Consider the following 16,548-nt stretch of genomic DNA (forward strand, 5'->3'; position numbering starts at 1 on the left):
TTGTTCCTTGTTCCGTCCTCAATAGGACAGTGCCATGTCTTCTGCCACAATTATTTCATTGTGGGGGTAGAAGGACACTGTGGAAGTTGTGACATTAACAAAGACAATTTTTTTTTCTTTGTGAAAGGACAGCTGTGTGCCACAGTGAGTGCTGTTCAAATGGAATTGGCTCTTGGGATATTTTTATCAGTTGTTCCACAGTTTCATTATTGTGGTTTTGATGCCTAGGGAAATTTTATTTTAAAAAGACCAACTTTTTTTTTTTTTTTTCAACATTGCCTTGAACATCTTGGGGTGTTTAAATCTGAAAAATGAAGTGTAAGGGGATTGGAAGATTAGAATGTCCTTTTTTAAATGCTGATACACCAGTGGTAGCACTCACAAGTTTGTGAGGGTGTGTGAAACAGGTGAAAGTATTTCCTCTATGGTCCCCATTGCGATACCTGCAGTCTGGTTCCAAAAATACCGTTGCTGGCATTTTTTTTGTTTGCTTTTGCTTCCTCAAACGGATCGAATGAGTCGAGTCTGTATTGTTGTTTTGGAGGAGGTAGAAGATGATTCTCCCACATTTATTTCCAAATTACCTCAGGAAAATGTATCTTTACGTCCATCACCTTCTGGAAACGTGCTGGTAAGGCATGTTATTTGTTGGCATATTTCCTGCTTACAATAGTGTCACAAATGCCAATATTAATTGTCCTAAGATTGACATGAATATGCATGGTGTTGAAATGAGACAGGGTGGTAAAAACTGCCTGTAATAGAGGGAAAAAGCTGAAACTTAGTTGTAGAATTAATATTTGCAAGGGCCAATTCTTTCTCATGTAACTTTATTTATGGTGCAGCAATAACTGATCCCAACTCTTGTATAATAGCAGAGGATTTTTAGAGGGCTTGGTAAACTGTATTTGAAGTAAATGGTTTTTCCCTGTTCCGCTGCTCATTCCTCAATGGTACGTTTATGGGTTACCACTTTAGAAACTGATGTAATCATTGTATTGCAATAATATGCTGTGCTTATTTTGAGAACTGATAGAGTATATCGTGTACATCAAGCAAGAGCAATTCTGAGCTTAAATAAAAAATAGTATAAGTGATAATCTTCATGTCACTGTTAGATTTAAGTTACCACTTTCTGGAAATGATAAACACTGAGGACTGTGCTTTTATTGCTTTAAATTATTTTATTTTGTCAAGTGACTGACTTAAATCTTCCTAGCATATCTCAACAGCTTTTCTTACTTACTAAGAAATCCTGCTATATTTAGTAATAGATGTGTGTGAGTGTGAATTTGTTACCATACTTATCTGATGCACTTTGCTTTCCCACTCTGTCTAAACAGGCGAAAAACTTGCAGTAACTTGAGTGACTTGCTAATGTAAAAGGGGGTTTGTTTGCTTATATTATATAGAATTTGCAGCAGGTAACAACAGCACTAATGTTATTATGAGGAGTTCTCTTTTAAGCTGTTATAAGCTAGTCTTCTGGGCCTTTTTAATATATATATTTATATATATATATATATATATACAGGTGTATATATCTATTTCATTGACTTAGAGTATGTTCATGTGTTTGAGCTTTGTAAAACTTGGAATTTCTTCAATTTTAAATATTGTTGCTGGTTTCTTTATTTCACTACCTGGGATGTTTTATTTTGTCATCATCTTGTGTTTGTGTTATGTATCAAAAAACCATATATGTATCACTAAAAACTAAAATGAGATTATGGTCTAAGATACGTTTTTTTCTTCATTTCAGCCACCATTGGTTCAAGCTATATTTAATGGAGATCCTGATGAAGTTCGAGCACTGATATTTAAGAAAGAAGATGTTAATTTTCAGGTAAAACCAAACATCTTTAGCTTTGAATACATTTTAATCTTCTTTTGATATAGCTTTCTGCTGTACTAATCACTTTGCTAATTTGTGAGCTGTAAATATTATTGCTTTTATGCAGTAGGTGAAGTAAAATCTATACTTAATACTGGAAGGGAGGCATGTAGCTCTGTAGATTTGTGTTGATAGTAAAGACCTAATTCTATATTCCTTGTAAATGTTAGTTCTGTAGTGCTTGAGTAATTGAAAAGTTTGTTTATACAGTTGTGTCAGACTTCTTAGAAAGTTAGACTGGTTAAGTGTGATGCTATGTAGACTTTAACTCTTTTTAAATGAAATACAGCGTGTAGTATACATTAGATAATTACAAGAAAATAGTTTGGGGTAGGTAGATTTCATAGGGGATTTTAAAAAGCAAAGCCTGATGATTATATTAATAAATAAAAATGAGAAATTGTGTTTATATGTCCTGTTTGTGGTGCTACGAACCCAGAGACTGCAGACTTAAAAACTGTACTGAAATGAAATTGGTTTTGTTCCACTGGGTAAATTTCAAGATTTGAACAGCATGCAGCCACTGTATGTGCTTTCTGTTAAAATTCTAATACACGTTTGACACTATGCAACATAATATAGTGTAAACTCTTTACTTTGATTGGAAATTGTTTTGATTGTTGAAGCAGACTGACATAAACTATTTAGGGCTTAACACTGTGGGAATATATGTGGCTGTTTGTCCTCCAAATACATCAGAACAAGAGTGATGCTAAAAAGCAAAGACTAACATCTAGATGCTACATAGAGGCCAGTGTAAAACCATGATAACTGTTTACTCTGTATTCTTGAAAGATGTAAGCCAAAAGCAAATATTTAGTTTGGTATGTGTATTTTGACATGTAAAGGCATTCTGGAGAATTTATTTCTGATCAATGCCAACCAAAGTGTCAGGGAGCCCTCCCATTGTTCTGAAGAGCTTGTGTAGGACCCTGTATAAGTAAACTTGCTGTCAATTCTGAAGTTTTGTTTGATAAGGTTGGACTTTTTTTCCTCTCCTTTTTGAGTAGTTTTGCATGTTCTTAAGCAAGATTGTATGATGGATTATATAATACCTAAAGACTCATCTTGTGTTTAGTTATAAGAGTGCTAGCTTTGTATCCTTCCAGTCTCTTTTTATGTATACTCTGGTCATACTGCCATTTTTATTTTTAAAAGCTGATTGGTCTGTATTGTTTCATTTATATTCGTCCATGTGTAAATCGGGTTTAGCACTCATAGCCATAGTGCCTGCAAAGAAAGTTAGGTTATGATCTTTCTGCTTTTTTGATTATTACCAAAGTCTCTGCTAGGTCTCAGTGTGTATGTGGTAGTGATTTGGTTTTGTTTTTCATTCAATCTCAAGTTTTGTCAAACAGTTTTCCATAAATACGAAGTCAGCAGATGTGCTTAAATAGGAGAGCGTGTAATTGTTTGATGTCTTTGAAGAGGGTTGCTTTAGACTGCCAGATAGTTACAGTCAAGAAAAATACTAGAGGCAGAATATTCAAAATCTGGGATATCTTGCATTTTACATCTTAATATTCTTATTCCTTTCTGTGGATACACCTCTCTTCAACAGAACGTGTGTGCGTTTTAGGCTAGTACCACCCAAGGTGTATTTAGAATCCATCCAGAACTAATCAGCTATTTTTTTCAAAGGCATCTTCTTCAGCATAGGCAGATGCTTATCACACATGGCCACTCCTTCCTACCATGGCAGTCCTAGTCCTACTACAATATTTAGTATTATATTCACATATATCCCTTAAAACACTGTTTGATGGGACTAAATGAGCGTATAAATTCTCCCGTTGTTTGGTAGAAATGCAGTGAACTGCCTACTGGTTTTTCCTTTGTGTCTGTGTGTGTTTTCTTATTTTCACTGGGTTTTTTGTTTGCTGTGTGTACTTGGCTGGAGGTAATATATTCCTACATAGGCTAGATGCAGAGTTGTCCCCTTAGTTACATGTTATAAGTTGCTGTGTAGAGGAGGAGGGGAAAAAGTGAAGGAAATCAAGTGGTTGTGTGTATCTCCTAATAAAGAGAAGGATTGTGATAAATTTGTTTTGACCATTGTGGATTGTATTAGACCAGTGTATATGTTGGATTTTTTTCCACTTCACTATCCAAGTGCTTCAGTACAGTTGTTTGAATTCCAGAGTCATTCCCTCCAATGCCTCTGCAGAGACTTTTCCCCCCTCTCAAGAGCGACTAATTATTTTGCAGTTTGTATTCCAATAGTTGAAATTCCTTTCTTCCTCCCTTCCCCTGAGCATGGTTTGGACACTATAACTGGAGACCTAGCAGGGTTCTGCAAATTAATTTTGCCCAGAAGTGAACAGAAGATAGAACTGTTGTTGATCTTTGTTGTGATAGTGACATTCATCTAGGAAAGTTGTTAGTGTCTTGATAAAATGTGAGTGGTGTTTTGGTTTGGTTTGGTTTTTTTCCTCTTTTTCCTTCTGTTACCCTCCTGCTTCATTTACCTTTTAACTTTTGGGGCGTGTTATCTTTGAGTCTGTGTATTTGGCTTCCCAAAGCTAGGCTGCGGTAACTGTTTTCTATTATGGTAATATCTAAAGATTGCACCCAGGTTGGGCAGTGTTAGAGTAGTATTCCTAAAACAGATGATGTCTTCTACCATAGTGTTACATTTAGAAAGATTGTGAGATGTGTGGCCTTTCATAATGTGGGTTGCTGTGTGTGGCTGTAAGATTATGTACAGATAGCAAACAGGCTTTTTCAGGAAGAGGATTGTTCTCTGTTCAAGCCACACCAGTCGCCTTGAGTCACAGGCTCAGTCTAGATATAGAGTGTATTGTATTCCATTCTGCAATTGTCGTCTTCTATGAAGAAAGAACAAATTAAGTGTGTCCCTGGCTGCTTAAACTGTAGTTCAAAAAGACTTACCTTCTCTGCAAGTTGGAAGTATGCTGCTTTTTTGTAGACAAAACTGATTTATGGGAACTTTGATCAAATGTATTGTTTGGAAGGTGAACTCTCTTTCCAATTAATGGAAAAAACAGAGGGGAAGGGATTGCTTCTCCTTGCCCTTCCCCAAGAAAGCTTGAGAAACTGTAGCTCTCCGTTTCATGAATCAGGCTTAAATTGCACACGTCGCATATGTCAAGCCTGATACAGTTTCTGTGATATGCATGGCCCTTGCTATGCTCTGTGTGTGTGGGTATATGTATATATGTTAAAAAAAAATTATTTCATGGTACCATCGTGAGCTTTTGAGACTTGACAGTAAAGAAGATGTTGTGTGTTAACTGAGATATTAAATATCTCTTTATTAGTTAATGGGGATCCTCAACATTTCCTGCTCTTGCTGATTAGATTAGTATGGCTGGTTTGAATTTTATGTACTTTTCAGCTGTTAGTTTTACCTAACTAAATGATTTCAGCATTGTGTTTTATAAACTAGAATTTGTTTGGTTTTTAAGATTTTGAGGCTTATTACATTTGCAAACAATGCAATTTCTGTTTGTTACTGAAAACTTTATGGTGTATGTTCAGTTTAAAATATCACAAAAATTGAATATTTCATCTCAGCTATTTGTTAAGAACATAATTTTGGGTAGGGAATACCAGCTCACCATCAAAAATTATTTAAAGGTTGCAGATCTGACTATTGAAGTGATTATTCAGAACAATTTTTCCTCCTCCTAGACCTATTAGGGTAATATTTCTTACCATGAAAAGTGATAGTATAGGTAACCCAATATGCGGTTTTTATAACTGGATTGCACTTGATCTTAGCTAGGGGATAAACATCTGATCCTCTCTGGAACTGGTGTCCGTGTGCCCCTTGCTCTTCTTATGCTAAAGCCAAACAAGCACTCTCTTTGGAAGAATCCCAAAATCATGTAGATCTCTCCCAGTGTTCAAAAGTGTTCACTGCTCCTATTTAAAATAGTGATATTGACAGATGTGATAAGTGACTTAAACCTATATGTTTTTATGACTTAAACACCTATATGTTACTGCTCATTGCGCTTTGTGAGATTAAAATAGATTTAAACTGCAAAATGTATTTTAAAGCTGTTTTCTGTGTGAGTTGGTGGGTTTTTTTTCCCCAACACAAAACATAAGGTGGGAAAAATGAAATTCTACATACTGTACTGAGGACTGCAGCAATCCAGGTTATCTTTAGGCTTTTTGTGCTGGACTATTGGCCATCCAGCACACCTTTTAATTTAGTTCCTATTTTCTAGAGTAAGGAACCAAAAAATAAAATAAAAGTTCATCTGTGCTGCTGTTTTGGGAAGAAAGGAAAACAAAAGTAAACAAGACCTTAGAACCAACCAGTCTTGTCTGCCTTCCCTACCCTGCACCTGTATTAGACAGCAATGAAGTGCTGACCGTAAATCCCAAGCTTTATTCCTGGGACTGGCAAGCGATATGATCCCGTCCCACCAAAGTGCTGGGTACAAACGGGAGGGCTAACTGTGTGTGTATGACTTTGTTATTTTGAGAAATGGGGTATCTGCATGGATGACTGCTGCAGTAGAGATGTGGGCTCCCTTCCCAGTCCTGCCAAATGTGGGTTTGCATAATTTCTTGTGTTATTTGCATACTAGGAGAATGTTGCTGGATGTCATTCTAGGGTAAGAGATGACACCTTATTTGATTATCTGATTTGATAAATTTTTAAATTTATTCTGCAGGTCATTGCATAGACAGGCATTGCATAGAAAGAGGAGGAAAATTGATTTGTTAGTCTAGTGCCAAGTCTAGGACATCTCATTGAGCATTGGGTCTGGGTGCCAGGAGAATTAGATTATCAAGGGTCTCAGATATCCTGGTAATTTAGGAATTTAGTGAAAGTTAAAGCACAGTTTAAAAACCAGGAATCCTTGAGATGCTGGTATTGGTCAGCAAAGTCCTAAAAGAGGTTAAATAGGAAAAATAGGTAATGACTGTAGGTCTTCTGGCTTTCATCTTTATACTTAACCTTGTGGGTTGAACTATGGAGTAACTGGGTTTTTTTCTGCAGACTTGAGAGTGCAGTGTGGAACAGGAAAGCCTGATTTACTCAGCTGCAATATAGAACATTCTACAAAATTTAAGAGTTCAATGTTTTGATCTTACAAATAAATTCTTTACCTATTTCATACATCAAAATAATTTTTATGTATGTTATTATGTGTAAAACTGTAATTGTTGTTTAATTTAGCAATTACATTAAAATATCTCTCAATGTAAAGAAATTTACATAAGTAAATATGGCCTTACTTAAAAACAAATAGAAAGCCATAATGTGTAATGAGGTAAAAATAATATTTAGCAGTAGTTTTACCTTTAAGTTAATTACATTTCTGTAGCCAGCCAATGACTAATGTGGGGATTTTTGTTTGGTTTTGATAAAAAGTGTGCATGCGTACAACTAAAAATGTAAATTCACTTCAGTCTGACATGTCTGTGCCTCTAAAACTTCTTTCTGCATTAATTGAGTTATGCTTTTTGTTACCAGTGCCTTTTGTAACTTAAGAGTCACGTGAGTGTGAAGATTTGCTGGTTGGGGCACCTGGAAGAAGTCACTCAAAGCAGGTTAATAGGTGTCTGTGCTTTGGGGCAGCTCAGGGGCGCTGCCTGTACCAGGGAGCGGAGGTGGTTTTGCAAACAGCAGGGAAAACTGGCTGTTTTGCACAGAGATTTGCATGGGCCAGGTCAAAGGTGTCCGAATCATACTCCTTTCCACTTCAGGAGTGTGTCCGAATCGTACTCCTTTCCACTTCAGGAGTGTGTCCGAATCGTACTCTTTCCACTTCAGGAGTAGGCTGATCAGAAAAGGGTTGTGATGTTTTGTAATGCTACCATAACGTAGCAAAGGCTGAGCAGGGATGGTGCACAGCTTTTAACTCTTCAGGCTGTGTTTCTGACGAGGTGAGAGGTTATGGGTTTGCTAACTATAACTAGTCTCATGTGTCTTGGGCGTGGATCGGACCCAGTGTTGGTAGCTATTTGGTCACGTTCCTGCAGGCAACCAAATTGTTGATTTATTTGTTTGATCCTTCATGCAAACCCTTCATTTGCATGATCCTTTTTTGTTGGCAGCTGGACTTGGCAACAGAAACTTGTGCTAAATGTATTTGGTACGGTGAGCAGCATCTTACTGTATTTCCTGGCAGGACAGGCTGTGCAGGCAACGCTCTTAACTTCTGGTTTGCTGACTTGAATGTCAGAGAGAAATTTTAAAAAGCATCCAGAAAGCAGTAAAATATTCTAAAGAGCACAATTTACTTTTTAGTTCCTATCTCAATAGGTCGAGGTATGAACTTTTCTTAATTGTGGTTATTGCTCGAGTGTTTCCATCTGGAATATGGTTTTCTTTTTTTAAAGTATCAATCACTTTTTTTTTTAATTGGGTCTTTTGCTAATTTCCAATTGCAGATGAGCATTTAATAGAGACACTGTAATTACTGTAACTTGAACTGTCTAGACTGACAATGTGAATGTGTAGTTGCAATAATATCTTGGAGGAGTGCACAATTTAGACCTATTAAAAACAATCTTAAGTTTAAGACTGCTGCTTGGTTGAACATTATTTGTAATCTGTTTTTATTTCCAATTTAGAGTGTAGCAGAATTGAAGGATAAAATTACAGGTATTTGTGAGTTTGAAAGACTTTTCAGTATGATGAGAACATAGGGTGAGTTATAACTTTGAGTTGGATACTAGTTATTTCAATTCAATTTCATCCTTTGGATTATTAAACACGGTGAGTTGCTGTGAGTTTTCTTGTGAGTAAAAACTGTATATTGGTAAGACACATATTTATGTGTGTGTACCTATATATATACACATGCAACTTATATGTAAAATATGTGTGTATATATGTTTGAAAAAATAGAGTAGTTTATCTAATGCTAATGACAGTAAGTGAATTGGCAGTGAGAACAGTCCTTTGAAATCACTGTGGGAGATTGAAGATAAAATAAAATAGTCCTATATGAAGAAATACTAATAATGAGAATCTATCCAGCAAAAAAGCCACTGCTGAGGAACATCAGTTTTGGCTTGGCACAGCAGCTCCTGCCAGGCAGCCTCTGCCTGGAACCCCAGCTTCAGGTGCTGGGTCAGAGTCTGAGACATCTTGTATTGGGCAAATGGGGGTGAAGGGAGACCTTGCAGAGAGCAGGTGAAGTCAGGATGGGCATAAATCACAAAACAAGCTGAGTGTGCCTTCAGATGCTTCCACTGCTGTTCATTGAAGGATTCTTGTTACCTGTCTAAATAACAATAATTATACCTATCTCTTACTCAGAACAAATTTCTAATAAGAATTGGGAGAGCTTTTGTAATTAGGTAGAGATATTTTAATTAGGTAAAGGCTGTATTTAATTTGGTATGTTTTCATTTTGCATGAGGTATGTGTAAATATATTTTTCATATTTATGGGAGAGAAGAAAATAGTATATTATCTCAGAGACTAATGGTGGCACTCATCATCTCTATCCTGTTTGCCCACAGGCTTCTAATAAAATACAGTTGTGCAAAGAGAGAAAGATACTTCTTCTTAAACTTTTACTTAGACCTTTGTCCAATGTGCGTGTTAATGTATTGTGTTGCTTTCTGCTTCTAGATGGTCTCTGTACTAAACTTTCTTAATGTTTCCACCACAAACAGCAACCTCCATTTCCTGTGTGACCATCCTGATGAAATGGTGACCCAAGAAACTTTCCTGCTTTATTATAAAGTGTTCAATTCACTGAAATTTCTTTATATCTGAAGAATAGCAGGAAAATTCTGTGAAGAATCCTGGGTTTTGGGAGAGTATTTGTGGTCCTGTGCAGTCAGGCACAGATTCTGCCTGCTTAGAACTTGCAGCCATGCATCATTTTTAATGTAGTACTGAAGTATCCTGCATGCAGGAAGGTCTAGGAGTTGGTTTTTAGAAGGGCATTACGTGATTAGCACAGGTAAACTCACGTGGTGTTTTATTAACAAGATACAAAGTTAGCTTATAAAACATCTTGCTACTAAACATGCTCAGGTTTTAATGAGGTGTTTTTAAGGGAGTAGGTACAGTTCACCACTGCCATATGGGAATGTCCAGGGGTTATTTTGGTAAAGAATTAAGTCAGTTCTTAAAAATGTGAATATTCATATTATGTATCTGAAGGGAGAAGAAGGAACTTTGCTGCAGGGAATGTAGGGAAGCTTTTCCTATAGGAAAGCTTCTTCCACTTCTAAAGGATGTGATATGAGGCTGTTTGATCCATGGATCTGAAGCATGACTGATTCCAGAAACAGAGAACTTTGGAGACCTAATTCTTCTGAGTGTTGTGGAAATTTACTGCAAGTTGTGTAATTATAAAGAGTATCCACCAGCCACTCAAAGATGATTTAAATTCATAAAACAGCAGTTATTTACTGTTACTTAACTTTAAAGTTGTGGATTTCCTGTTCATTAGTCTAGAATGTTTCTTCAAGCATGTCATCTGAAATGAATAATCAGATATTTGATTTCCTTTTTAGTGGTTTAGAGAGTGAATCATGTTTTTCAGCTTCCATATAAAGTGTGTCCAAATGGTGTTGAGTTCCTTTTCTGGTGTAGAAACAGATTCAGAATGTTTTAAATACAAATCTGCATAATTAGGCATTTTTCTTCAGAATAAAAACTTTTAATTAGAGAACCTTGCCAGTCCAAAAGAGGAATAATTCCTTGCTTCATGTCAATTAACGCTATATTTAGCCTGTGCAAATGAGATTTTCGGATGTATTGCGTTATCACTCTTACTGGAGTGATACAAACAAACCTTCAGCAGAGTTACAGGATAATCTAACATCAGCAAATTGCTTCTCAGCGCAGTGGATTCTGTGGATAGCAGCTCTCCAAAAGTTACCATTGCAAAGGCTAGGACTCTGAAAAGAAGAATGTGTTTACGTGGCACAGTGCTGCCTTGTGCAGGCCATGAGAGATATTCTTTAGAGACTTAATATGAATTAATACATGTGTGTGTGCTGCTCAGGCTAATATATCCTTCTCATCAGATCTAGTAAGCTCGCCTAGCCCTGTGCTAATAAGGTTATACTGTTTGCTAAACTAGGCAGACAAACTTGGATGTCTGCGTGGCAGTGTTTTTACTGTGTTAGTTGTACACTGAATTTGTTTTACAGTAATTGGGGATTTGACAGACAAGTTTTGATGTGGTCATTGTTATTTCTTTAACATTGAAAAATTGGCATTGATGTAGAGAAGCATGAATAATTAGATCAAATTTAAATGTGTTTCGAGAATTTTGTGTTTGAGTCTCCAGTGTGATTCTTGGTGATAATGATTTTGTAGATCATGTCTGATTTGCCCTATTACTTTTAATGATTATTACTTAAGATTGTAGCCTTCAAAGTGTAATTGAAGTTCTGCATTTCCTGCTGCTTTTATAAAACAAGCTAGAGGCAAGGTCTTGAATAGCTAGAGCTTACTGGGGTTACTCCTGGCAGTTGCTGTGCCTGTCACGCAAAGGACTGGTATTTGAGAACAGAACATCCCTACTGAAAGAGCAGAGAGAAGAAAAAAAGCTCAGTAGACTTAATGTGCATTAACTTCCAACATTGACACAGTCCTTGAAAGACTGCCTTGCTGGTAATAGCAAGATAGGATTTGAATCTACTGATTATTTTCTGCGTGAACTCTTCATGCATATGCAACATACTTTTGAACAAGACAATTTTCTCCACTTTTCAGGTGGTTAAAGCTATCTTACTTATCTATTATGGAATATCTAATGCACTAGCAGTAAACACCATCATTTTGTTCATACCGTTTGGCCCTTGTACACAAGGTAGATAGACATTTAGGTTTCTTAAATCTACTCTAGTACAGGATGGATGCATATCAAAAACTGGGAAAATAAAATGTTTTTATGGTGGGTTTTGTTTTGTTTTGTTCCCCCCCTTCCCCCCCCTGGTATTTATTGTAGGGAGGGTTATCCCCTAAATGCTCAAGGATGAGGGCTCTCATGGACTGTTGGTAGGTGGCTGTGGGATGTGGAAAGGCTCATACTTGTATCAAATCTGAGGACAAATGAATTGTAACTTCTTTTTGCAATGAGGGATCTCTGAGTCCTTGCTCAATGGTATACCCCAAAAGTTCAGGTAGAATGTCTGTCTGGAATATGAAGTTTGAGGGGAATTTTCTTAGGCCTATGATATCAGCCTGTACCTTTCCATCTCCAAAACCAGTGGAATTCTTTATTAAAGACCTACTTTATTATCATCCTTCCTGATTATTAATTTCATTTTAGTTTTTACTTGCATGAAATACTAGTTATATACATATGGGTATATGTAATTATGGTAACTTATAAATAAATTATATGGTGCTGACTTAGTGTCTCAAAGGAGTCCAAATGTCTTGCTTTAGTCGCTGTTAGCTCTTCCTATAATGACAGTTCTAAGCTTATCCCCTATCCCCTTAGCCTGAGGAATAGTGCAGATAAAATACTTTGATCCTAAAGTTACCAATACTTTTGGAGGAATTTTGCTACTCACTAGTAGAGGTTTTCTGTTGGGTTTTTTTGTTATGGATTTGGGGACTTCTTGTTTTCTGCTGCAGACACTAATTGTTGGGTGAAGGGTTTTTGACTCTCCTCTTTATTCTTTGGAATAGATATATTCTGCAGGATTTTTCTTGCCTAACAACTTGTCTCTGTACTGGCATAGACTGTGTTGCATGCTACTCTGAATCAGGTGTACAGAAGAGTGCCAGGGTCTCTTAACAGAAGGACTTTGCATATTGCAGCTAGATGACCTTCCTTTATGAAGCTATTTAATGTGACATGCACAAGCAAAATGTTGTAGCTTGCTCCACAAGGAAGAGGTGCTAACATTAAACACTCTACCTGAAAACCTCATCTTTTCCTGCCACCAAGTCAGTGCAGTTAGTGAGACAGATACCTGATTTACATCAGATGTGTAAGGTTGTCATTCTAGCCCTGGCCTTTGCAATGAAAAAGGCAGAAACCTCAGCTTTTCTGAACAAAAGTGTCATTGGCCCAAACGTAATGTGCTGGATTTAAACTGGGATGGAGATGTGCATACCTTACCTAGTGTGGTGTGATCTTTCACTGGAGCATAAACAGAGCCTGCATTGTACTGTTCTCTCTCTTGGCATATTTTCTTATTTGTGTCCTCAAACGCTGCAGATGGATGACAGAGTAAGACGAGGCAGTGACTGTCCCACGTTCAGCCCACTCGGAGTGCAGGCTGGGTTATGGAACGTATCGCACATCACTTTACTCTCATTATGGAAAGTCCATTGTTTTCATGTACTGCTTTATTATTTTTTTTCAAAAATAGTTTCAGAGTTATTTATAATTTTTCTTATCAGCAACTGCTTTCCAATTAAAAGCTGGGGGTTTTTTCTGCCATACATACCAGGTAAATGTTTACAAATCATAAACTTGGCATTTGGGAAGGAGGAAGCCAAGAGAAAGTATATTTTAATGAGATGTTATCATAACTGGTTTTTTAAATATAGCATGGTTTTGAATGCTATAGAGATTTGTGGTTTCTGGGTGGGTATTTTTTAATTTTAATGGTGGGATTTTTTGCTGTCTCTCCCCCTGCCATGATCTAGTACGTTAACAAAAAGTCTTGGCCCTAAAAGTTGCTCTGCTTTAATTCCTGAGTTAAAGGAAGGAAAATACATCCAAAATGTCTCGGCTATACTGTGAGATCCAGTTGCTCTTATCAAAGGGTAGAGAATAGCTCTTTATTTGTTACATGTATTGGGCAAGGTGTATTGGGCAAGAATTCAGTAGTCTTTATTAGTAATAAATGGGACCAAATCCTTGGTGCTGGAACTTGCAGTGAAAGGCAGCAGCTCACAAAACCTACTCAGTTATTCAGGTCCTTATCCAATACCCAAATGGATGCTTGAGTTCACTCACAAGGAATCCTAGCCTTTATAATTTGGGCAAAAGGAGTTACGCAGACATTTTGATAGAAGAGAGACCTAGGTTCAGCTTTTCTCACAAGCTGTGCTTGTTCTGTTCTTGACTTTGAAAACCTAACTTTAATAGTGAGAATTATAACAGTGACAGCAACATGACAAAACCTGCCTGGAACGTAAAGGTTAAGGGGTATGAGCAGATGTGTATTTCCAAAAGGCACTCTGACTTACTTTCAGAAAACATAAATTGGAGAGAAGTTTTTGAGATTAATTACTTGGAAGTGGCAAAATACACAGATGTTTGGTTGTTTCAAAATATGTCTCTTGAAATACATGACTGAAGTCATAAAGTCTTCTTGCTGTGTATCTTTTTAGTTGTGAGAAATAAGGATGCAATGTCTACCAGAATACCTCAAGCCCTCGTCCTGTGTTTTTATTGATAGTTTTTGACCTTTAGCAATAACATAACTCCTAACAAAATAGGAAATTTAACTTAATTATCTTTTATTATTGGCAGACAAAAATAGTGGTCTTCAAAATTGTGAGCTTGTGCTCTAGAGGAACATGCATGCTTAGAGTGACGTTTATATATTTGTATAAACTGTTGGTCTTTCCTAAAGTTGCTCTTGTGACCTTTTTCCAGGTTGCTTTGTAGTTCTCTTCTGACATACCTTTTATTTTTTTCTGTATACCTGCCACTGCCTTCTTATTTTTTTAGGGTCTCCACAACTTATTGTGGCACTCACAAATAAATTATTTATTGGTTTAATCCACAATGTGGCATTTTTTATTATTGTTATCTAGAATCAAGTCAAAGAGCGTGCACTGTTAAATTAGTACTGAAGATCTTAACTAGAAATAACACTGGGGTGTGGCACATTATGGTTGAAGTGACCCTCGTTGCTAAAGATGCTTTTCTCCTACCTGGCAAGGTCTACAGGGTCATGGGTTAGTACTGTCATAATGAGCAAGAGGGCAAAGGTGGTTCTTCAGTATTTTGTGATTGCTTAGAAGTCTAGATTTGCTCTGTCCTAATAGACAGTACCAAGAGGATATGTCCTGAAATGTCATGTGTAGTGACAAGGTCTCATTAGCTAAAGTTTAATACTGGGCTTTCAAAAAATGTTTCTTTGAAATGCAGCCCAAGTGTTTATGCAAATAGTAGCATGCGCATTAGTTCAAGAGATGAGTGGAGTCAGCATGACAAATCTAATCACTTCAACTATGATGTACCTATTGCCTGGCTTCAAAGGATACTTTGTGGTTAGCTATGTAATACGTATTATTTTTGTTGTTAATAGCATGCTTTCCTCCTGTTTTTAAGCGTGCAGAAGACCATTACTCTAGTTTGTTAGGCTTGCTCACTATATTGGAGCTGCATCTTAAATTTGAACTATGGTGGTGAAAACAGAGGTCCACTTCTAAAAATTGTTAGCCAGTATTACTTAGAAATTTGTTATTTTTTTGACAATGTGAAGTTCTGAGAATTTAGTAAAAAAAATACTGGGAAAAAATCCAAAGAAACAGCAGATTAATTACATTGAAGGTAGGGATATAAAATTAATTTGTCACAGACTTATCAGTTTTGAAAGCCTGATGTTTAATCTTTTTCTTCTACTTTCAGTTGACAATAATGCAACTAATTTTCAAGTTCTAGTTATGTGTTTTTAGATACCACTTTGTGGCTGGACCTACTTCCAAAGAATTGATGGCCTCAGTTATAGATTTATGTACCTAAACTAAACTTCTGTGAAGTTTGAAGTTGGAACGTAAAATGTGTTCTTTTTTGTGTGGAGGAACAACAAAAAAAATATTTAGAGTAGACAGTTGTTCTACCTTACAAAATGATAATTCTGAAAACTAGCAAAATGTGCAAATAAAACTCAGTGTTCTAGTGACTCTTCAAGTGCAGCACTGGGAGAGACCTCTGTGGTATTGGACTCTACCAAAGAATTGGAAGTATTTTGTTATTGTGTTCTTATAGGTTATCTGTGAACGCCGGAGTTACAAATCACGCTGGTTGAATAGTCCCCTCAGTCTAACCTAACTGGAATTTACACTAAGTGTGATATTTAAAAATAGTTTCACTTAGGAGAGGTGCTTATTAAATGTATTACAGGGTATGTAGGGATCAAAGCTCTTTCAAGATTTATGGTTGTGTATTTGGGGTTGGTCTCTGGCAGGAACAGATGGTATTGAAGGAGACAGCTGACAAGTGATACCGCAGAAAACACTGATTAAATGAGATTTTGTAAGTGTGATCACAGAATAATGAGAGTGTTTTAAAGTGTTATTGCAAAAGTTGGTTTTGAAGAGCAGATAAAATAAAGAGTGTTTTTGAAGGGGAAGGTTGCATTCATGCTTTTCCAAAATATACTTTGATTCAAAGATTTCAGATCAGTAGATGCAGAACTAGTTGAAGGGCAAGTTAAAATTATATTGTAATATACTCCTGGGGAAGCCATAGTCAGGATATGGCGGTCTTATTGGATATGTACGGGATAAGAAGTCTGCCTTTAAGGCATCTAGCTTCTTAAAACTCTCTGTAGTTGTATGTAGTTATTTGAAATCAATTGCTGAGATAGAACTCAAATGAGGAATAAATTGTTGTATCTCAAAGAATACTTACTACTTTAAGAAGAGATAGATTTGAATGCTGCATGTTTAAATTAACCGTAGATTTGTCCATTGTAGAGGTTTTGATCCATGAAATAACCAATGAAACAGTTAAAGCCTATCCTTAAGGTGAAATGGAACAAAGGTGGCATTA

At 36.6% G+C, this 16,548-nt stretch overlaps 1 protein-coding gene across 2 annotated transcripts in view; it reads left to right on the forward strand.

Annotated features, from left to right (window-relative positions):
• The first annotated feature begins 514 nt into the window (after window positions 1–514).
• Window positions 515–16,548, forward strand: part of ANKRD28 (ankyrin repeat domain 28) — a 76,611-nt gene continuing 60,577 nt past the window's right edge. The window contains exons 1-2 of one of the 2 annotated variants that reach the window (XM_010174345.2): window positions 515–640; window positions 1,763–1,846. In XM_010174345.2, the coding sequence (XP_010172647.1) occupies window positions 515–640; window positions 1,763–1,846 (210 nt within the window). The remainder of the gene's footprint in view (window positions 641–1,762; window positions 1,847–16,548) is intronic. The other variant, XM_010174346.2, reaches the window with a different exon arrangement.

The sequence above is a fragment of the Antrostomus carolinensis genome, unplaced genomic scaffold (assembly GCF_000700745.2).
Source record: "Antrostomus carolinensis isolate BGI_N321 unplaced genomic scaffold, ASM70074v2 scaffold6158, whole genome shotgun sequence".
Taxonomy (NCBI): domain Eukaryota; kingdom Metazoa; phylum Chordata; class Aves; order Caprimulgiformes; family Caprimulgidae; genus Antrostomus; species Antrostomus carolinensis.